General features: G+C 34.4%; 1 protein-coding gene across 8 annotated transcripts in view; it reads right to left on the bottom strand.

The window, feature by feature from the left end:
• Positions 1-264: 264 nt before the first annotated feature.
• The window catches only part of B3GLCT (beta 3-glucosyltransferase), a 65,384-nt gene continuing 41,842 nt past the window's right edge, over positions 265-23,806 (bottom strand). For 6 of the 8 annotated variants that reach the window (XM_026055975.1, XM_026055980.1, XM_026055978.1 and 3 more), the window contains 9 exons: positions 22,870-23,006; positions 21,103-21,166; positions 16,113-16,244; positions 15,091-15,160; positions 10,815-10,928; positions 8,683-8,782; positions 7,122-7,241; positions 4,879-5,023; positions 265-1,832 (listed from right to left, as the gene is read on the bottom strand). In XM_026055975.1, coding sequence (XP_025911760.1) covers positions 1,665-1,832; positions 4,879-5,023; positions 7,122-7,241; positions 8,683-8,782; positions 10,815-10,928; positions 15,091-15,160; positions 16,113-16,244; positions 21,103-21,166; positions 22,870-23,006 — 1,050 coding nt within the window. In that variant the 3' untranslated portion in view covers positions 265-1,664. Of the gene's footprint in view, positions 1,833-4,878; positions 5,024-6,726; positions 6,757-7,121; positions 7,242-8,682; positions 8,783-10,814; positions 10,929-15,090; positions 15,161-16,112; positions 16,245-21,102; positions 21,167-22,869; positions 23,007-23,806 lie in introns of those variants that run through there. The other 2 variants (XM_026055979.1, XM_026055977.1) reach the window with 2 other exon arrangements.

Genomic DNA, 23,806 nt, shown 5'->3' with positions numbered 1-23,806 from the left:
ATATATATTTTGTGCGAGCATCAGGATTCCCAATCACATACAAGGAGCCCACTATAAAAACACTTTTCATTTGCACAAAACTAGAGACTAAAAAATTTATCTCATCTGGGGAAACATGTCAGGACAAGGTACAGAAAGAAATAAAACACTTAAATTAGCTTTGAGCACCACTGACCTTAGAATATTATTCAGCTGATAAAATTATGACATGGGTGCTTAAAGAATTCTGTACTCTGTTTGCAAAGAGGAAGAAGGCACAAAAGGTTAAACAAGTATGCTTTTATTCAGCTTTCAGCTCTCACAGTTCTAAACAGTAAACATAGTTAACGATACATCCATGGTACCAGACAACATAGCCCTGGTATCAGCAAAATGTTTACTGTTTAAGGCACTGATAGTGGGAAGAAAGAAAAAAAAATACATGACACAGATCACTCCTATTTAATCTGTATTTGAATATATTATGAATACGTGCTTGCTATTCAACAGCTTAAAATTCCACAAGTTCCATTCACAAGCAAATGTTTATACAACTTCAGGATTCACTGAAACAAAAATCAGTGGCTCCCCTATTAAGATTTGAAGTAAGTATTGCATTACGCTGGAATGGAATCAAATTCTAACCTACTGATAAAACAAAACAAACCACAAATGACTTCAGCAGTATGGCTTTAAGACCCTGTATTTGGTTACAATATAGCAAGCAAAGTTAGATAACAGCATACAAGTGCCATATACTGTTGTCTTAAAAGGAGCAGTTTTAACAGTATAAAAATTAGTTTAGAACATACTAAAGACAGATTTTGTACAATTTTACAAGACTGAATTACACAAAAAAAATCAAGAACATTTTAAATATGAATCCCTCTTTACATGTTGTATGCATAAAATTACTTGATGATATAAATTAGGAATACTGAAAACTTTTTAAAGCTGGCATCCATACACTATGGAAACGCACACAGAAATACTGGCATGTTAGTTCTTCAAAAGTCCTTAACAGTCACATTTGTACTTGCCAAATAGACACACAGTGACATAGGTTTCTAAAGGAGCCACAGTGACCTCTCATGGCCACTTAAAAAATCCCAGTCCTTTACCTTTTTTAGATTTTTGAATGTCACTTTCCTCACAGATGCTAGTCAACTTCAAGGTACAACAGTGGTGCACGCTTGGTCCATCTATCCCATGAAACTACAATATTTGTTTGAAAGGAGTATCAAGGAACATAGCCTTCACTCAATCTAGCTACTGGTCACAGAAATAAAGTCACATCTCCTCTCTGAATTATCAAGAATCTGGTCCAGAATAGTTTAGAGAACTGTTTTCTGAAGTCAGTGAGAGCTATGAATGTTCAATATTAGGCAATGAAGAACTTCAGCTTTTGAGACACTGAGGAAGAAAATGTAAATTGATCATGTCTGACTCAAAGTYCCAAACTGAACATAGATAACGTTGTATGAGACATTTTAAAAAGAAACCAAGCTTAACAAAAGAAATTGAAAAATCAGTTAGGTGCCTTCTTCCATTGCTCTGAAGCACTGTAACAAACAGGAACAAAACATTATCTTCTGTGTCATGAACACATGAACAATATGAGAAGAACACAAAAATCACAGTTAGTGACTGCAGTACATTAATCAAAATTAAAATTCTTCTACTGTTTATAAATCCTCCCTATTATATCCATCTTTCTTTCCATTAAGGGCATCTTCTGTGTTTGGTGCCAGCCATGTGAAATATACCTTCACTGGATCAATATTCCAATGCTTGTGAAATGATACTGGAATTTGGTGAGAAAGGTAGTCTTTTGGATAGTCCATTGGCCGTGCCTAAGATAGAAGAATAAACCAAAAACATAGCTACTCAGTGATGAAGAATGATTTTTAGAACAAGAAAGTATCACCCTTCACTATCACCATTCAACTTTGTATCATCATAAAGCAACGTGGCAATGACAAAACACACTGTATGAAACCCAAACAGCTGCAATTTGGGCTGAAGTCACCACACTATGAAGTATATTAATATTAAGTATGCCTGACTTCTCAGGAAGAAATGGTTGCCATCTATAAAAGCAAGGGATGAAAAGCAGTATAGTTTATACCACATCCTTTTAAATGTATAGTCTGGATTCCATGATGAGAAAATACTTTTAGGCAATATTCTCTGTTCCTCCTCTTAACGAGAGATGCCAGCACTGTCAGTATGACTGCAGGATCTTGACTGGGCCATAAATACCACTCCCCCCCCAAAAAAATAAAATTTTATGACGGGAAAAGATTACCAAAGCCAGGAGATAGCATTCTACTGCTAGAAAACTATTTGCTATTCTTTATCAGATTATATCAAGAGACTGAATTACAACAAACCCACACGATGCATATTTCATTTTCTCTTAGACGATTTAATAGTATGCAAGTACGTCATTATATAAAACAAAAGTTCCATCTGTAGTGGGTTCTGGTTAAATAACTAGATTTTGCCATTGTAAATAGAATTTTACTGAAAAGCAAGACAGGCATGCAAGATCTTATTCAGAAAGCACTTAATATCAGCATTTTAAAAATAATTTAATAAAAGATACATTCATTCTTTCCTGATGTAAAACAATAGAAAAAAAAAGGGAGATTGGGATACTGAATCACTGAAATGACACCTAAGCTAGCAACTGATTTAATACTGTACACTCACCTGCTTGTGGTTATATTAATGCTACATGCTGCGTTCCTCATGCTGTTTTATGTACATTTTAGCCAGAAAATTAGGCCATACAATTTCACATTAAGAAATCTGCTTATGGGCTGGGGGGGTGGGGGAGGTTCTTTGATATTTAAACTGCAGATGTGCTTATCTATCAAAATGCCTTTGCAGAAATCAAGGGAGCCTGTCTCCTTTAAGGCTTTTGAAAAAGCTAGCTTTGATGAACATTTTGGCTTCCACGACCTTAAGAATTTCCTGCAATTTACTTTGGATAGAAATAGCTTTTACATTTCTGAGAGCAAGGGTTTGTGCAGTTTAAGAATGCAATCAGCAGATTACTGACATATACACAAAGGAACCAAATCTGCTATAATAACTATTGTGTTTATTACATTACTAAGAATCATATTGCTTTATCAGTGGCTGACCTAAAGATACACATTCTCTCAACTTCTTTTTCTATTTTCTCCTCCTTTCTTACATTTTGTGGATTCAATTATWGCAATATTTGCTTTTTTTTGTGCTCCAGTTTGTATTTGGTATTTTATAAAAGCCAAATACACTGCTCTTGCCCAGAGCTTCTATTTTAAGACCACAATCCTGAAAGCTATTGGACGTAGGCAGATTCCTGTTCTTTTAAAGCCTCACCATTTCAAAAGCCTCTGAAACAAGTTACAGAATATATGTCTACATTAACATGTAGCAAACAAGAAAACAGTAAGAAAGGGCAAGGGCTATAACACATCAAGGACACTCTAAGGAAGGAGATATCTTTGCCTCTGTTTCATAATAATTACTTAGTAGAATTTTGATTCACTTACTTCAAGGCACGTTGTACATCATGGTATTTCAGTCAAGTCTTTTCAAAAAATAATTTTCTGGTTGACAGAATTTCTGATTTTGATTTTCTTCTCATTTTAAAAATCTTTATTGCATGACAGAATAAGTATACTGCAATTTTTATTCAGCAGTTTTCCTCCATTCTTAAGCTTTGTTGCAGGTATGTTAATTTAGAATTTATTGTAAGTGATAGTAAAGAAGAATTACAATTCAAGTGTAATTTTGTATTTGGAAAAATCAAACTGCCAGGATTTCACTTTCAAAGAGATCCAGTATCAGATGCACACCATTTTAAGGTTTACAAAGAAATGCTTTGTTTTCTTTTATAAGGGTCATTTCTACAAATCTGTAAGTTGAGTTTGGTTCTTTCTAACTCACATTTAATCAGTTAAAAAAAAAAAACCAACCTCTGCAAGCAGAATTTATTCAATAATTCTGTTGATTTTATGAGATGCATTACTTTTTTTTTCTTTCATATTTATACTGAAAGGAGTAAGTGATGATAAAATAAGGAAGTAAACATATGATTTTATATAAGCAAAAGGAATTAAAATAATGAATTAATGTGTTCTCAGTCTTCTCATATTTGGTTTACAACACAGCATCTCTCTGGGACTCAACACATCACGTTTTTCATCATGATGTCACAGTTACACTGTTAAATATTCTGGATGACAGAGTCAAGATTCAAAGCTATTCCAACACACTTCTACCAAACTGGAAAATACATACACAAGAAAATTGTGATTTGTGACCTCTTTATTCCTTGTGCTAGCATAGTCCAATTATGAAAAGATATTTTTATCATTCTTCAAAATCCATCATAAATGCAACAATGCTAGAAATACTGAGTTTTCATTATGTGCCTTCAGTAATAAGATATTTCAGAATAGTAAAAAATAAATTGATACAAAAGTTGGATAAGTAGAGATGACAGATGAAATATGTCACAGTTAATACTTCATTATCTGAAGGAAAAAAGACTGTTGTACTTTTTTTTTTCTTTTCCCCCTCAGAGGCCATACCACAAGTATTTAAACAGGTGGCTCTTAATTACATCTGATATTCAAAGTGCCCACCCCTGTTTTTTCTGTAATATGTAGTCGTAGGGGAGTTGAGATATAAACCTATTAATGTGTTGTCATAATCCATGCTTTGAAAATATACTTATTTGTTTGATCAAACTTGCTCTGGAAAAAGATAAGGTATAGCAGCAGTATCTTGATTACAATAATTAGACATTAGTCCACTTCATAGTATTTACAAGTCCAGTTTTAAATGTATACTTAAGAGAATGAAATATATTTTAAATACTACTGAAAATAACTCTCTGACCTGATGGAAGAGTGGACTATGTGTTATAGGGATCCCTAAGCCACTGAAGCACATCCCAAGGACCATATCATCAGGAGCATCCATGCTGTAACACCGGCATTTACTAGCAAGTAGTTTCTGGACAGCTATTTTGCTGAAAACCATCCTGAATAATAAAAGCAAATGAAGAGGATAAGACAACAACTAACACAGCAGCCAAAAAGCTCTAAGTGATATCACTAGACTGAATATTGCTAAATGATATAAAATTGCAAGATGAAATGTAGCCCCTCTGGTGCAACATATCTGACATTTCAAAATTCGACCATTACTGTTAGAGGCATTTTCTGAAAGTGCTTTATATAATGAAGATTAATTATGCTGTTATTCAAACAATTACATAGCTAGCCACCATTTTTACTGCAGCTGATAACTATTCCTAGATCTGGCCAGGACTTTTAAAAGGAGGTTCTCCTCTATCTTACTCAAATATATTGTCTGGTTAGTCACCATATAACAATTAAATGAAAAGAAGAGGAAAGAACTCTAAACCTTAATTGCCATTCCTTGTAACTTGTGTTATTCAGAGCTCTCTCCATACACAAAAAAATGTTACTTGAAGCCATTGCAAAGCTTTTCTGCTCATCCTAACTCTCTTGCTCTTTTAAGTATCTCCCAGAGCCTGAAGTCTTTAGACAATTACCAGTAAAATAAGCATCCAGTAGATTAGAAACATGATCGTGATCTTAAATTCAAGAGCTGAGGGAATATACTCTTGTTTAATATTCTGTAGCTGTCTCTTTTCTGAAATCTGAATGCATCACCCAATCCAATCAAAATATATGATAATCTAGCTACTACAAATTATACTGCTAAAATCTGTACTCTGAAATCACTACACAGCTTCATGAGTTCATTCACTATATGACAATCCCTCACTTGAAAGCGGCACACAGCACAACTTTTATAAATACCAAGGCTAAAGAAAAAAAGACTGATCTGAGAATACTGTCAGATTAATGTTGTAAAAGACTTTATAACTAGCATTGCAACTCTGAAGGCAATCTAATGCATATATCATAAGAAGAAAAAAAAGGAAAGCACAATGGAAAGTCATATTTCAGTATTCAGATCAAACAGAGATAGAATTAGCTAGAGTCCTGAAAAAAAGAGTTAGGACTAGTGTCCAGTCTGTGTTGCTACACAGAAGCTATGATGTAAATTGCACACTTTATTATCTGCACTGTGTCCTTTCAGTTAAATAGAATTCTTAACTTAAAACAAACTTTCTCAAAAATAAGGTATGAAGCAAGATGGATAATCTGTGTCTTTATCTGCTTAAACCTGAGAATGAAAATAATCCCCCAAATTCCACATCTATAAAACAGAATAGAAGCTAAGAGATAAACACTAAAAAAGTACGGAAATATACAGCTGGTAACTGGCAAACATACCAGCACACAAGGAAGGTTTATTTCTTAACTGAAGTGTAAACGTGAACTACTTAAGAAAGATCTTATGCAACTATGCATAAGATAATGAGAAGACTAGTCAATTGATCTTTATTTATTCATGGATGGATAAGAAAACTAATAAATTATTATAGTCATTACTTTTCATGGAGAAGGACAGTAAGGACATTGAGATCACATAGCTCCAAAACCATACCACTTCCTTTAGACACACAAAACAGATCAGAATGATCACCTTTATCCATGCCTGGACAAAGACAGAAAACAGAAAGGAATATTTTCATGACAAAATTTGTATCCCTATATAGATATGCTTCTTTGGTTGCTCCTCCAACTCCACTACAGTTCAGAACAGAAGAGTATTTTTTAAGCAAATATGCCAATTGTCTCTACTTACCACGCCTTGATTCACATTGCAAGGTGGTCTCTGCATACACAAAATTAACTCTATCAGATGAAACAAGGCTGTGTGATGTGCTTCAAGAGGGCATGTGGTGCACTTGCTACAATAACAGGCACTCAGTCCACAGGATTGGCCAAGCCAAACTAAGATCCCTGATGCTTGCATAATTTGGATACTGTATCCTCAGTACCAATTAGTTTGCTCTACAAATCCGTTCCCATTGGGCTGCACAACTTCTTACACTTGGTTCTTTGACCATGACTATATTTTAATCATATTAGAAAACAACACTATTTCTGTTGCATCTGATTTGTATCTTAATACAAAACATTTGCATTCAAAACAGTGACTGACTGATACAGATCTCTGTAGGAGTTTAAATAAATTACCCTCCTCCTCCAGTGATATAACTATATCCTCCTGTTCCCAAGCCATAACCATAACGTTCTCCAAGAAATACTGGTTCATTTGGGTCATAGCAGCTGAGCAGTTTTCGGAGTCTGAAGATGCTATAATATGAAAGTCCATTAAATAATAATAAAAAAAAAATTAGTTCATGTAGACACTTATTTTGAAACAGTTTTGAAAATCCTTACATTGCTAGCCTAAATGGCATTATAGTACATAGCACAAAAATAACAGGAGAAATTYAGAAATTCTACAAAAAACTGAGATTAACATAAATTTACTATGAGAAGTTATTTTTGGATTTGGTCAAATGATGAATCAATTAGCATATAATTATTTCTCAGGAGAAGCAGACAAGTTTCTCAGCAAAACTGAGTTTCATCTCAAAGAAAGCATGCAATGATTTTTCCAAACAATGGTAAGAACTTTGCAAATGATCTTTTTTCCCCAGAAACTGAAAGACAAAAAGGCAGATTTAATTCTAAGAATCCTGCTTTATCTATAGTTATAGGCTTCTCCAGATTCTTCTGTCATGTGATTTAATCAAAATACTATCTTGAACAACTTCTCATATTCATGAATGTGTGATCCTACTGGTTGATTACTCTGCCTTATTTCTCTTATACTGCTCTGTCACAGAATACACATTCATTTATCTTAGCAAGTGCCAACTTTGTCACACAGTCACAATCTTTCAGTTTTCACTGATCCAGTTTTCTGACACAGCAAATGTACATGATCCAATTTTATTTTAATCTTAACAGTTTTTGATTCATGTTTTTTAATTTGTTCTAAGTTCTCTTGACTGACTTGCCTGAGAGGTAATTGCATGTTGATGCATGTTCTTGCCAAACTTAACATAACTAGGCATTTATTCTTTGGTGATCAATGCTACTTCACAGATTTTCTGAAATATTATGCCCTTTGTAAAGAGTTCACTTCAAGGAACTTGATTAAAGCTGCATTTTGAATATTTTTCTATTTCTCCAGCATGGTTCAAATTCTCATTTTGTTCACTTCTTGAAAGCAATGACAAATATATATGCAATCTACTCTGAAAAGAAATTGAGAACTCTGAGCTTCTCCTCAAAAAATTATTTTTTATCTGAACATGATCTCATTTTCTGACAAAGACAAGTCCCTGGACACAGTTCCAGGTGGCTCTGAGAATCGACCCTAGCTTATGGAACCCTTTTTTTGGCTCTTTTAAGAGGAATACATGTTAGAGAGTGTATTAACAAATGACTAACAATAATCAGTTCATATATGCCTCTAACAAAGAAACACGAGACCTTCACATATTTGGACTACATGATTACACAGTAACACTATATGCATAGTTTTTATCAAGTTACATGAGTAAATTGTTCCTAGTATCAGTCAAAGAATGCTGAATGAAAAGTGATATTTTTTCTTGAAAGAATAGAAATCTGCATAACTAATAAAAAAGATGTGTATCTTAAATACAGAATAAGAGGTGAATATTTTTAAGACTCCTATCAGCATGAACAGAAATACTTTGTGAAATATTGCAATTTATACCTTATCAATGTGTCATCATCCACAATGACTAACCAAGGAGTTCTGGAAGAGCTCTGATTCAAAAACCTTTCCAAAATGGCAAAAGTTTTCCCACAGTGACCTAAATGAAGAGGAATAAGAGAAAATATACATTTAAATAAAAAGAGATTTTGTAATAAAGTTATACATGACCTAGAAATGTATTTTGCTGCACTCTGAGAAATGTTTTGGAAATGACTGGCAGAATACTTGAAAATGCAAGTTTAAATTACATCTTTGTGCTGCATGGTGTTTGTACAGATGCTTCCAACACAACCATTGCTTTCCATGCAAGAAGGATGTTGAACTATGGAAATTATTTGAATTATAGAGACCTGGACATCAAGCTGTATTTCCAGCTATTTTATTAAACTGTTGGACAGTTTGGGGAAACTGCTTCTCTTACTTTCCCAAACTGTAAAAAGAGGAGACTACAATAGAAACATCTTACGCAAAGTACTCTGAGATCTATGAATGTAAAGCGATATTTAAGTATTGCTTATACATATTCACCCACCCACAGGCTTTCACGATGCATCAGATCTATACAGACTTAAATATTTACAAGCAAGCAACAGATCAACCATATTCATAACTGTTAACTCAAGTCCTGGTAACTTCCTCAAAGGAAAGGTCTTAATATTTAACATAAAGACTATAATGAAGTTGAGAGGTAAAACACCCTTGATTAGAATGAGGAAGACAACAGAAATAGGAAGCTCTATTCAGACTTCTACAGAATCTTTTCTAAGGAAAGGAAAATCCAACTGCAAAATTTTTTTCTTCATCTAAATAACAGACAATTATCTAAAACAATTATCACTTTCAATGTAGCCATTACTAAACAAGCATTAAAAAATAAAGATGACACACTATATTTGAAGCTACTTCCATTTAAATTATTTTTGAGAAAATGCAGTATTTCTTTGCTTAAGAAATAAAGGAAATCCTGGCTTTGCTGATTTTGTGAAACCATGAACTTAATGCAGATTGATATGCAAAGAATTACAAAATTAAAACAAACATTTCTATATTGTATTCCATGATGAAAGACAGACATAAACGATATTACAACAGACTCAGCACAATTTGTTTAGTTTAGAACACCAGTACCCCCCAGGTCCCACTGGTTCCCCCAGCAATGCTCAAAGGCCAGATGCAGAAGGTCCATCCCCCATCGTGTGACCAGAACTACTGGGCACGACTTCTACAGATAATCCATGCAGGCACAGCAGGCCTGCCACCTCCTGAAAACACTCACTGGTTGCACGTGTGCTACACCACACCTGTGCAAATAGAAATCCCTGCCTATTCCCATCTGCCTCTGATAAGCCCTTTGGAAAAAAGGGCAGCTGGAAACAAGGCAAAGATCAGAACAACTGGTCTAGTGGGTCAGATAAAGTTAATAGGCCACAGCTTGGACACCTTTAATGCAGAAGGTAATAGGCTTGTAGACTCTACAGGACTAGAGAAGTAGATCAAATACAAGAAAAAAAACACTAAAAAGACATTAAAAGGAACAAACTGACTGAAGCCATCCAATCCGCAGCCTTTTTTCTATTCAAATATGAAGCAAGTTACTACTTTAAACCTACTATGTTGTCATAAAAAAAAATCTTTCAATCTTAACATTTAGTTTTTATGCTTAAATAAGACATACTAGATATAAGCACATAATATCCAAATACCATAYGACAAGCAGTTTATGATCAGTACCCAGCTGGCACTGCCTGAGGTCTTCTGTCCTAAACCTATGACATACTGCCACCATTAACAAATCTTATGCAAAACAGTGGGCAGACAGCAATAACACAATTTTTTCTCTCCTGGAGTAGTATCAGCATACCCTGCTTTCATACTTACAAAATTTAGGTTTCTAATTAAAAAAAAAAACAAAAAAACAAAAAAACCCTGTCCAAATAGGTAAATTGTACTCTCCATCCATTCCTTGCATGTCAAAAGTATTCTTTCAGTTTTAACTGCAAGAATGTGTACTACAGAAATGCAGAATTTCTAAATGATATACTGTACATGAAATATATGTATTATCCTGAAAAATTACCATCTTTATACAGTAATTCATGCAAAACTGAGAACAACAGTCAGAAGCTCACCTCTGTCAGTATTAGGTACTCCTAAATCTATAGTAGGAATGGAGATTTCTGCATAATCACTGTAGTATTCAATAAGGGCAGCCTCTCTTTCCCAAGTCTGCTTTACAATTGGTACTGCAAAACAATCATCAATATTGAAAAGTAAATAACTACTTGATTAAAATATTTATGTCCTTGTTATCTGACACGTTCCTTCATGTGGTAATGAAAATGCTGTTTGAAACAGAGCATCATGATTATAAACATTCATTCTATTTTCTTCCCGACAATACTTAAGAGAGAGGCAATTTTACATTTTTATGTACAGTCAGCCAGGACAGTTTTATATAGCAATAAATTTCTTTAAAGATATGACTATAATTTCATTCATATTACATTGAAAATTGCGGTGTTTACATGTATGTTAAGCAAAGTATGGAATTCATTAGTTTTATACTTGCTATGTTAGACTTTATAGCACATAACAGCAGAACACTAATTATTAGAGTTCAGTCACTCTTTCAGTATTGAAACTGTCATATTTTAAAAACAGCACATCCAACTGTATGGCATATATGATAGTCTTATTCTGAGAATAGTATTTGAAAGCAACTTCATGTTAATGTTCAAAAGCACCTATCTCTGGAAACACACTTACAGAATGACATTTATAAATATCATGCAATCATTTTTCACCCAACGGAGATTCTATTCAAAGAAAGGACTGCTTAACACTTCTCTACAACAGTAATTCTTTTCTTATCAGTTTGCCCTTTGACATAAACATTTAAAACTGATCATAAAAAATTCTAATAACGATGCTGCAAATGTATAATTATATCCTGAGGCAAGTAAATCATGAGTAACACAAAAAAGCAGGATGGCGGGAACACTTGCAGGATATTTGGAAGAGAACGATTCAATTAAAACTGATGATTCTTTTTCCATTTTAAAAATTAAGTGGTCAAAACTTAGATGAACAGCTACTCTGAAACATCTTGCATTCTGGTCTCACTATCTGCCTTATGTTCTCTGATACCATACAGTAGATCTTGTTAGTAGTATCTTGTTCTTTGAATGATCACCAAAAACCTGTCTGTTTTATATGTGTGTAATTCTGAGTAATTCTCTATACACTCAAAAAACCTACTGTGTAAGAAGAGCAAATATTGATGCAACTTTCTTTTGTCACTATATAACCCTGATCCATGTGAATACAGAAGTCACAGGTTTTAGCTCCTTGCTGGATTCATCCTTCAATTATTCTTGTTTGACCAATAGTCAGTCTAATAAGACTAAAATGAACTGAAAGTTAGCTGTTAGAATAAACTAATAAGAACTGAATGCACTGATGAGCACAGCTGCAGTATTTGGAAAAAAAATGATTTCACTCCTACAGCACTGTGCACTAGAAAATGCTGCTTTTAAAAGTTTTAGACACTTAAAATTGCACTCAATTTGTTGCAGAAAATTTTCAAAGGAAATTATATACAAAAAATACATTAATACAACATTAAGGTTGAGATTTGAAATGCAAAGTCAGGAATTTCACAATACATGAACTCTGGCTACATAGTAGGCAGGAAATGATTTTCTGATTTTGTAGGAATGTTCTATTTCAAAAATGTGCTTGTTTCTCGAAAGAACAAAACCAGAACCCTTTCAGAAACCAGGGACGCAATACAGAAGTGTCACAGACACACTCAATGCTTCCAAAATTCACCTGCAACAGAACAGAGGCTCCTGTAAGGCTCTGTTTCACCTTTCTCCAATCTACGACCTAAGCCTCAGCAGGATGTTTAACATAAACAACTACTTGCTATTATGGACTGCGCCTCTCGATTTCTTCAGTGGAGTTCTCTTTCTTTGCATAAATGAAAAAGAAAAAAAAAGTAGTTCACTGAAGCAAAGACCTGAGTCTCACCTTAGTTAAGTGGTCTAACCAGGGTGCTGCTAGCTAAAGTGTCTTTCCTTCTGTTTTCCTTGTTTGTTTCTACTGGAATGTTACCATCCAGACTCTTGTCTATTGTAAACAGAATCCCACAATAGTTTGCAATTTCTAGATAACTCATATTTTCCAAAGATATAACAATTATTTGAAAGTTCCTGACCAGCTCTTACACATGCTGTTGATGAAAGCATTTACCAATATGTATTTCTACTGTTGATCACAAGAAAGTTTTAATACTACACTAGAGAGATACTTATAGAAGCTTAACTCTGTGTTCTTGATTATAATTTAGTTGTGTCACTTCTAGAACCTTGATCCGTATTTTCTATATAATCATACAAAATACATGTAAGAAGGAGAGTTAAATCTCTAGGAAATTCTTAAATTTAGCTGTTCTTGCACATCAAATTCTAAGCCTTAATGTTGCACTAATGTAGTTTTTGGCATACAATAAAAAAAAGACTTACCAGGTAAAAGGAGCTCTCTGAAGCTGGCATCCATTAATCTTTCAAAATCTTGAGTAAGATTATCCTCCATTGCATAACACTGGAAGCTGTGAGGAAAGTTCAAGAATTTTCCTCAGTCTTCAACATGTGTTTCTTGAAGGATGTTTATGCTATCTTTTTAAAGCCTTCTGTTTCTTTCTGACTTTTTGATCATCTTTAATAAAAACAGCCTAGTTTTTTATTTTGTTTGTAATTTTGAGGATTAGAAAATAAACATGGATCCAGAAAGGCAAATTCTTCAGTGAACTCCAATTACAGGACAGTCGATTTTGTTTTGTCAAAAGCTACTTGCTAAAAATATCCAAACAATTAGGTGATTAAAATACTGGAAATGTGCCTTCATCAAGTACACTAACAACATTAAGAAAAATAAGTTACATAAATCTTATTTGGAAAAAAAAAAAAMCAACACCCAGCCAATAGTCTAAATTTAAAATGACAAAATGATAGAACCTCAGTTTTGAATGCATTAGCAAAGGGGAACTTAGTTAAGAAAAGAGCTTTTAACTTCATGCTGTCTTCTGACAAAAGGAATGGCAAAACCCACCACAAAATTTGATACAGCTACTGCCATTACTTAATTTGCTTTTTTTTCCTCCCCAACAATAATCACTTTAACTTAAGCTTATAAACAAAATAGGCATAATGGTGACAATATTACATACCTGGAGTATTCAAGAATCCACAAAATGCAAGTAAATTCCTGGAAATAAATCCATTCCTGGATTTTCTTGTTAAATAAATGCCCAGAAGTAAACTAGAATGGACTGGTAGATGGCATCAAGTAGATAAGAGTATCTTCCATTAAATCAGAGGACTTGGAATTTTTCCCACCAAGTTTTGTAAACACTGGTTCTAGCTCAACTTAGCTGACACTTACTGTACATTAGCTGAGGCAGGGAGCCTTCTCTGCGCCTTTATTTTTCCTAAATCTGAGATGGAAGTTAATACGCACTGTATGTATTCTGCTGGGCTGCACTAGCTGTGTGTATGCGTGTGTGTATATATATAACTATACATACACATACATATATATATATACATATGTATATATATTTTACTATGGATACCATGGTCATATTTTTTATGGTGACTATCATTACTTGTAGGACACTACAATTTCCAGATGAAACACACTGTAGTGAGACATGCTTTGGAAGACTTTAAATCTGGGCCATGTCTTGGACTCAACACGAAGTACTATACTTGGCGAGATTTCTACACAACAAAATTTCCTATTATTAGCATTACAGAACACCTGTACACATCCAATTGCATACAGTGACATTAGATAAAAGCAACACAACAACTCAAGCTACTCACTTCTTTTATGGGGGGAAGGGAAGAACAAATGGAAGGGGGAGGGGAGACAGCTTTCAGTCTGCTCAAATTTCTGAACCAGCTCACCCTACAGCTGCACAAGTATCATTGCTAGTACAAGGAATGGGACTTGACCACCTATCCAGGGGATACAGTGAAGGATATTAATGCAATAGCTGCAATTTAGATCAGTGTAAGCAAACTTTAGGCATATTTTTAAATCAGGTATTCAGTTTCAATACTTTTTACCAACTAATCACTAATGATGAAACATCAAACTAACACATCTTTTTGTCTCGAGCATTTCAAACACTCCTGAACAACTCTGAATAACAAAAAAACCCCTCTACCTAAAGAATAACACTGTTAGAATTCTGAAGCTTTCATCCTTCCCAGTGGATTTTGCAAATATTTAGTTCCAAGAGCTACACAGCCAAATAGTGTATCAGCTTGTTTTTTAAATATTAATTTCCTAAACTATGTTGTATAGAGCTACTACCTTGAATAATCAAGAACTTACTTCTGTCTCCATGGAATTTCCGACATGTTTTTACAGCAACAAAAACATCTTCCTTTTTCACTGGCTCTCCCTATAGGAACAGAACAAAAATTAAGTTTGTAATTGCAGGCTCTGCCTCTAACATTTTATTGGATTTGTATATCCATACCAATAATAAAACAGAAAATATTTTTTCATTGTATAGCTTATCAAGTAGAATAGCATATTGAGTAATACAGTAGAAAGTATATTTCTGTCCCTTGAAAGAGTGTCAATAGTGGTTTCAAATTCCTGAAATAACATTACTGAAATACCTTTTCCATTGATGTAGTATTCTAACTTGAACTAAAACATGTATCATTAGGAAAAGAAGAGCAGTAGAACTTGTTGTGCTAAGAATGATTTACCTGAAAAAAACATTTTATTAACTTCTTTGTAATTAAAATAATCACTATAAGAAACTGTTGAACTGTATCATACTGGGAAAGAGAAGCTTAAAGGTTACGTACTAGAAACCTGCAAGCTTCCTCAACTCTGTTGAAATTGTGTTTATTTATTTTCTTTTTTGACACCCAGAATTTTGTTTTCCAGGCAAACATGGCAGTCACTTTTTGGCCCCTAGTAGCAGTTACCCGCGATATCTTACAGGTATTCTCCTAGAGATAGAGATATGGGTTGTACTTTAATGCACTTAAATGCTGTATTGCATTTTATCTTTAGATGCATCACATTTTAGATTCCCACCTCTAAAATGAGATTATCTGTACTTTAGTACATCACAGAGTCATAAGGAGAAATACTTTAAAGATCATGGGCTGCTAAAACATTGCGGGAAAATCACGCACAGTAATTGTTTGCCAGGAAATACTACATACCACAGAAGGCTGAAAGTAAAACAAAGGAAAATGCCACCAGAAACAATTTTTTTGAGTTTATTGAAAAACATTTTCTTAAGGTCTGAGATTTTTTTAAGTCAAGTATTATGCGCTTTAGTGAGAGTTTTACCTTTACTAAGCAAGTGGCATTTAAAATATGGTACTTACACAAAGTGGCAGAAAATTACTGAATGTTGTTGCACAATGATTAACCTTATATGAATTCACATCATCTGTACAGAACTCAGGCACTGGAGTAAGATGTGGTCCATCCCCTTTCTGCCAAATATATAGTGCGATCTATCAAAACGCAAAACATTTATATCAGTGAGTAGAGTAACTGGATAAAAATTCCCAGGGAAAGCACAGAAATCATCATATTACAGGATAAACTTAACAGGAAACAGTTAAAAATATAGGATGTCATAGAGGATTTGTGCCTTAGTTGATTGACTTGCTGCATACCTTACTCCTCCACGTTTCTAGAGCCAAAATATAATTTTTTGCTATAATGGAAATTTTACAGATGCTCAAGGTTTAAAGGATTAAAATTGGTTTCATATAAGCACATGAAAACAACTCATCTCTAAATTTGTAGAAGAAGTAGTGAAATGAATATTGGCATCTTCTTTTAAATAAAATAAAATCCTTATTTTGTTGCTCTTTGAAATTATTTTGATAATTTGGAATAGCTAGTACTATTTCTTCCTATGTGGCAATATGTAGTTTTGCAAAACAGACCCATTCTCTGGTGACAATTTAAAGTCATTTAAAATCAATAATGAAACTAAGAAATTGTGAAATAGACTGATGGATAATGTTGGAGATTCTTGTCCATTTTAAATGTTAAAAAACAGCAAAAACTTACAAAGAAAAGGGAAAAAGCAAGCCAGTGATGTTGGAAGAAGACAAAAAAGAACCTTTATGTTTACATTCATATAATTCATAATAAAATTAATAATATTTCAAGTTGTATTTCACTACAGATCAAAAACACTTAGACTTGTCCAACGTTTCCGTTACAAGCCTTTGATATTGCTTATAACTTGGCCAGACTAAGTGCTTAGTCAGAAATCGTCTATGTTGGCTAYCTATCTCAGATTAGTTAAAAAATTAACCTCATTTCATATAAAATTGTTCAGGCACTTAAAAAAACAAAATTAAGTTCTTAGAATTTAAAGGGAAGAAAAGAATGTCTCAGTAAGTATGTGGTGGATTCAGGATTTCCCAGCTGCACTGCCATCCACTTTGGATTCTGAATGCTTAGTCTATTTCGAGGGCTGGTACTTCAAAGATGCGAAAGCACTTTCCTTTTGTATAAAAGCTGTTTGAGCATATGCTCAAGATATAGATATGTATTCCAGGTTTGCTTCTGTTAACTCAGTCAGAAGTTGCAGCTTCTACTTTTCAAAAGGGTGCCCAAGCCAACAAACCAGATATTCTGGGACAGCGACTCTCCATTCTTCCTCAGGAAACTGAGTTATTGTGTGAAAATTAAGATTCATGGAACCAACAAGATAGTGTAGCAAAGAGGAGGCTGACTCTACAGCACAGGGGAAAGGGTTCTCCTCCAAGGAAGGAAAATCCATCTTGGGTTCTAGTTGCTGTTTCCAGTGCTGCTTTTACATATTCTCAATGATTCTTGCATGGAAAACAAGTGCTTCACTGAAATATGGGATCAGAACGAGCACACACCAAAGCCAATGAGAAAATAAGTCTCTTTTTCACTGTTTTATGCCTGGTTGGGAAGTAGGAACCGGTAGGTTCAAACCTCCTCAGATTATGTAGGGGCCAGAACCCAGATCATACTCTTTGTAGGGAGTTTTCATTAAGCTATTATTAAAAGAACAAGATATTTCCTCCCCCCTCCCTGCAGAGTTCAGGAAGAACACAGTGCAAACTAAGTGCATTACATATGGTCTGGACATAGGAAGTCAAACCATTTACAGACTTTAAGTTAGAGATCAGGACCTTCTTGCCCATTGCATTCATATCAACCTCCTCAAAAAACCTCAACAATCTACACATAGCTATTTCTGGGACTTAGTGGGAATGTAACAGATGCCAATTTGCTTCAGGCACAGTCAGGGCTGGGGGGCAGGCTTGAGAATAGAATCATATTCTTGAAACTTAAGCTTCTAGCTTTGGCAGATTTTAGATGCCAAAGAGCTACGCTACAGTCACATAATAGAATACAACCAGCTGATGACATTTTAACAAGCTGCTGGTTGAACTGAACTGTCATAACTACACAGGCACTCCTAGCCCACCTCAGCTACAAAGTAAAACATATTCAGTTTAATTGCACTGAAAGGTTTAAATCACTGTATTTTTCTTGTAACTGAGGGGGAATGCAGATGACTGGGAGCTGTGCATGCAAACATGTTATTACTACTGCTCAGTTGACAGCAACTTTTTAAGCTATTGCAACTCAGCTGCAGGTTCCTACTATACCAAGATGAGTTTTGTAGTTTACAAATAAATTCTACCTTCTCTTAGCCTTGCCATTAGTAAGTGGTCTGCTTCTCTGCTGTTTTAGCAGTACTTCTGAAGACACAAATGATCTTAGCTTTACAGATGAGTTCAAAGAACTAATGGGGAAGAACACTCTATATGGAAGCAAATGCAGAAGCACATGAGTGGCAGTCAAGCCTAACATTATTCACAGTGCTCGGAGTAGAGGAGGAGTGGGGAAATGACATGCAACAGACACGTGCAAGTGGTAAGGAGTAGACAGTAAACATACATACATCCCCAAAGTATCTTTTTACCTTGTTGCCACATTCACCTTATGGCACGTAAACTGCTCCTGACCCTGCCTTGGTTAGAAGGCTACATAACAGTGAAGGATGCGATTTCATAAAGAGCTTCCAGCACATTTTAGGATTGTATTATCTCAAAACTCAGCTATTCAGAATGAATGTCTAACACATGAATCAACAAAAAAGCAATGCTCATGCTTCACAAAGAATATTTAATTGTAACTTAACATGAATTATCCACTCATAATTTATGAAAATTCATCATGTGCTAAGAAAGCAGATTTCTCATAGAATAATCACATCTTCAATAGAAACCCTTACTATAGTGTGAGGCTACCATATTTCAGAAGTAAGAGTGCCATTTTTGGGGCTATAGGATAGGAAGACAGACAGGCAGACAGACAGACAAAACAGGCAGACAGACAGACAAAACAACAAGAATAGCTTGACAATAAAAAGACATAAATACATTAGTCTTTTGTTCATATCTAACAACAGCTACACAAAAAATCAATTATCCACTTCTAGTTTTGAGTAACCATCAGCATGAAGAGAATATGCTATATTACATATATTTTAAAAAGTCTAGAAAAACACCTACAAATGAAAATCAGCATGACAAAAACCTTTTAACATATTTGTAAGATTAGTCTTCCAGATGGAAAGTGATATAAGCATTAGAGATGTAAGAATTAAGGATCTGGAAAGTAGTAGGAGAAAAAAACTGATACAGAGCACAGTAAAATACCAAGGACTAGAGGCACATGTTATTAGGGCTGKGTCAAACCAAGATGTTTCTTAAGACATTTATCATCCTTCATAAATTTAAACATTACACACACACATTAAAAATCTCAGATTATATCCTTTGATTTGTTTTCAATCATGATTCATGCAAGAAGGATGTAGCAAGATAAAAAAGATTGAAGAAAGAGGAGATAGTGATTTATAAAATAAATGAGGGAGAATGGAACTGTCTCCAGGGAAAGATGACAAGAGATTGTGTAGAAAGAACAACTGTAGGGCTGAAGTAAGTTACCAAGAGCAATGAATTTGAAACGGAACATAGGCAAAGAATTGCTAACAGAATATGAAGGGGGATGGAAGTCTTTTTTGCCAGTCAAGTGATCAATTGTTCTTCAATAATCAACATGGCACACAAATTAAAAGTCTGCTAACGAAATTTTTTGATGACACTACATTTAGAGGTTTTGTCAGCGCTGAGGTAGACTGGAATACTGGGAATACATGAATGACTTCAAGATAACACAAGAAGATGAATAGTGTGATGCACAAGGTCTTGCATTTAGAAAAATTAACAAGAGGAAAGTAAAACAACTTGCTGGCTTGTTTCATGGAGCAAAATGAAGGCTGAGGGGGTCCAATTGCCATCTAGAAATAGCTCAGGCAAGGAGAGAAAACTAAGTGAAAGAATACTGTTGGCACAAAGCCAAATGCATTTAAATACACTACTGGATTTATAAATTTATAGTGTACCTATAGTGTATGTGAAATGAGGAAGTTTGTAACCATTATAGAATAAGGATCTGGAATATTTAAGTAAGGTTTTTAATATGCGCTGGAACCAGAATTTATAGCTGAATTTTAAGAGAGTTTTAAAAAATTAAAATAAAATCAAAATCACTCATGATTTCAGGTCAAAATCTAATAGCCTACCCCAGGCTCATCCTCCCCTTTCCCCCTGGTTCTGATGTTCACTTTGACGACACTACAAAACCCGGGGTTGCATGAGCATTTTGGAGGCACAAAAAATATGCTTCAGAAAGGGTAGCACTGGTCTTGCTTCAGATCCCCACTCCTTTTTTTTATGTTTCTTTAAATCAACTCCCTTATTCTCTGAAACATCCAGTAGCTGCCTTTCAGAACTGCTGCAAACCAGTGGCAAAAAAAAAAAAAAAAAAAAATTCCAGACTTCCATCATACGTGTTGCAGTGTTGAGCATTCACACTGACACAACAGTTCCAACAGTTAGGTTCCTCAAATCCATCCTATCTAGCTCCTATACACTAATTAAAATGTGAGTGTGGCTGTCTAGTATTTGAGATATCATTCATGCCAGTTTAAACTTCATGAATTGGAAGCTCTTTCCTTCTCTATAGAGTAAGCCTTAGAAGGTACCTCACTGTATACAATCATGTAATGTTAATACAAATGCAATTTTCTTCATGAATTCTTCTACGCTTGTGGCATAATTTTGAACTATCACATGTTATAATATTCTAAAGGAAGGGAAAGAAATTAAACATGCCATTGTATTCAAAATTTTTAACAACCCCTAAAAAACCTGTTATTTCTTCTTTACTTTATGAAGATTCAAATATATAATTTTGAGAGAATTTTTCTTACTCACATCACAGGAATAATCCACTGCTTACCTCATGTTTTAAATCTATTGTAAAGTCTGACTTGAGTGGTTCACTCTTCAACTTGTTCGCAAGCCTATACAATAAAGATGATGAAACTTACTTCAAAAAGCATGAACATGAGAAATGCAAGATCGGCATCAACTGACCCTTTATATAAATGAATAAACTTGAAATTCTTATATCTATGAAATATACAAAAATTTCCTAACAGTTTCTAAAGTCAGCAATTCTTAACTGCAGTTTCCATGGCCATGATATGAAATCTGTAGCAGATCTATGAAACCAAAAGTATTTTCCAGAAAACATTTCATAGGCAGGCAGCATAGCAATCAGAGAGAAATGCAGACCAACAGTAGACTATCGGCACAAAGGATTAGGGAAGTACTGCTCTATATAAAGAGCTACCTATAGATATTTCACAAAAATGTATCTGATGTATTTTCTAGCATATTTAAAAAAAATTTTAAGCAATAATATTTGAATGCCTTCTAATGCCATACTTCTATCATATTACAAAATAAATCACTAGCAGTATGCAGTGAAGTATGGTTAGTATTTTTGACAATATTCTTCCAAAAAATCCCTCTTCTGTATTTATTGTCCCAAAAAGCAACTTGCATTTTTTTTCATATCAAATTTTCTTGCATCTGAGCACAGTGTGATGATGATAATATTCGTTTTCAGCACACATTTCAACACATTCTTCCTGCCCGAGAAGAAAGTTCTCTTCTAGAGTGGATCTACAGTCTGGCATAACATTTTCAACAGATTAAAGGCAGCAGTGTGTTTGAAGCTGCATAGTGATCAGCATCTCAAACTTCAGACAACATTCTCTTTTTGTGTGTTCCAAAGCACAATATTCAGGCACCTTCAATTTATGAAAATACCAATTCTTGCTACAAGATACATTTAACTTCTGAAGTCTATGAACTTTTCAAATCTCATCTAAAAACTAAGCATCTAATCTGAACTAAGCATCTATGTTCTCTCTATAGGATGAGCACTTACAGAGGGCAATGCAGTCACCCTAAGATCCAGGAATAAATCTGCTGTCTGGAAGAAATTACTTTTTTAAAAATCACAGAGAGTATCAACAACTAGTTAACATGATGTTAACTTTTAGATAGGCAGAGCTAAGAAAAATAAATCATTCCTAAAGGGTACAGCAATGATACAGAATTATATAAGGAAATATATTTCTGTGCACGTGTATTAACAAATTCTTAAGTGTTTATTTATGGTAATTATGTTTGAATGTGTGGAATAAGGAGAAAATGGAATTTTGTGAATAAAAGAGTTTTTTCAGGGTAAATCTATAGTGGGGGTACAAATCTATGTAGACATACCTAGAGGTAGCTGTAAATTGAATGTCTTGCTACACACCTTAGATCCTCAAACCAAAGGCCTTGGAATGATAACATAGGGGCGGCAGGAGCAAGGGCTCAGTGCACAAAACCAATCCATGAAGTCAAATAAAATAACCGAGTGGCCAGTCTGCACTGATGGAGTACATTCCAAGTTGTGCGCCACAGCAGGCTACAATCGCTATTCAAAGATGGGTTGAAATTAAAGTTTGACTGCACATCTACATGATCTGTAGTAAAATCTTCAGCCGTACTTCAGGCACACCTTTAACTTTTATAGAAAATATTAATCCATAAGAAATCATAATACAGTAAAATAATATTGATTAGCATCTAGAAAAAAGATATAAATTCAAAACTCTTAATTACTCTCAAAAAACAATTAAGAAGTGATTAAAARTTCAACTCTTACTTGTTAACAAGTGGAATGCTAAGTGCCCAACCAGCAGCAAAATCTGGAAATTTAAAGACCGTAGGATTTTCAGCAAAGGCATAGTGGTGAATTATTGTAGATTCTTCGTCATACAATGCTTTACCTAAAAACCACTCCTGTAAAGGAATATAGAGAGCAAATTTGTTCATCAACAGTATCCTCTTAGTGAAGATGATGACTTCATTTATGCTAAATAAAGCAAATCTGAAAACAAGAACAAGGGAAGTATATTCTTCACAATAAATCAGGCAAAAATTTTACTCTATAAGAAATGAAACAAAAGGTAGTTCTCTAAATGTTCAGATGTACATTGTATTTTCAGACTCCATCATTAGGCCTGCATTCCAGTGGTGCGAAGAGCACTGAAGAAGTCAGATATTATTGGCTACTGATTAGACAGAGCACTCAAAAGTATTGCACATTCAGGGTTTGAATGTACATCCATTTTGGATTTCCATCTGTTTAACCTACAGTTATTTTCTGCTAGGGAACCTGAAAAGCAAATACATTTTAAATACCTTGATCCTCTGAATCACCCTAATGGTTATATTAAGTATTTCAAGATTGGAGCTGTTCTTTGCATTATGACAGTAACTCAGACTTTTTTTCTTCTGGCAGTTTCTGAGCTCACCATTAAAACAGATTCAAAGTTGTGGTGATTATTTTCTCACAAAAAAATAGTCCTATTCATTACAGATACATTCAGACCAAACMCTACCATAATCCCTTGTAAAATTTATAACATAGTCTCCATTTTCCAGGTCTTTTTAAAAATATTAATCTCACAGATTGTTTGGTTTTCATTCTCTTCCTCCACACTCCCGGCCTTATTTCTATTCTTCCCTTCCTTTAAGGGGGCAGCTGTCAGCAACAATGAAAAATACCTTCATGGTATTAGCACAGTTCATACACTTGC

The sequence above is a fragment of the Apteryx rowi genome, unplaced genomic scaffold (assembly GCF_003343035.1).
Source record: "Apteryx rowi isolate R43461 unplaced genomic scaffold, aptRow1 scaffold_1285, whole genome shotgun sequence".
NCBI lineage: Eukaryota > Metazoa > Chordata > Aves > Apterygiformes > Apterygidae > Apteryx > Apteryx rowi.
This window is presented reverse-complemented; position numbering and strand designations above follow the sequence as displayed.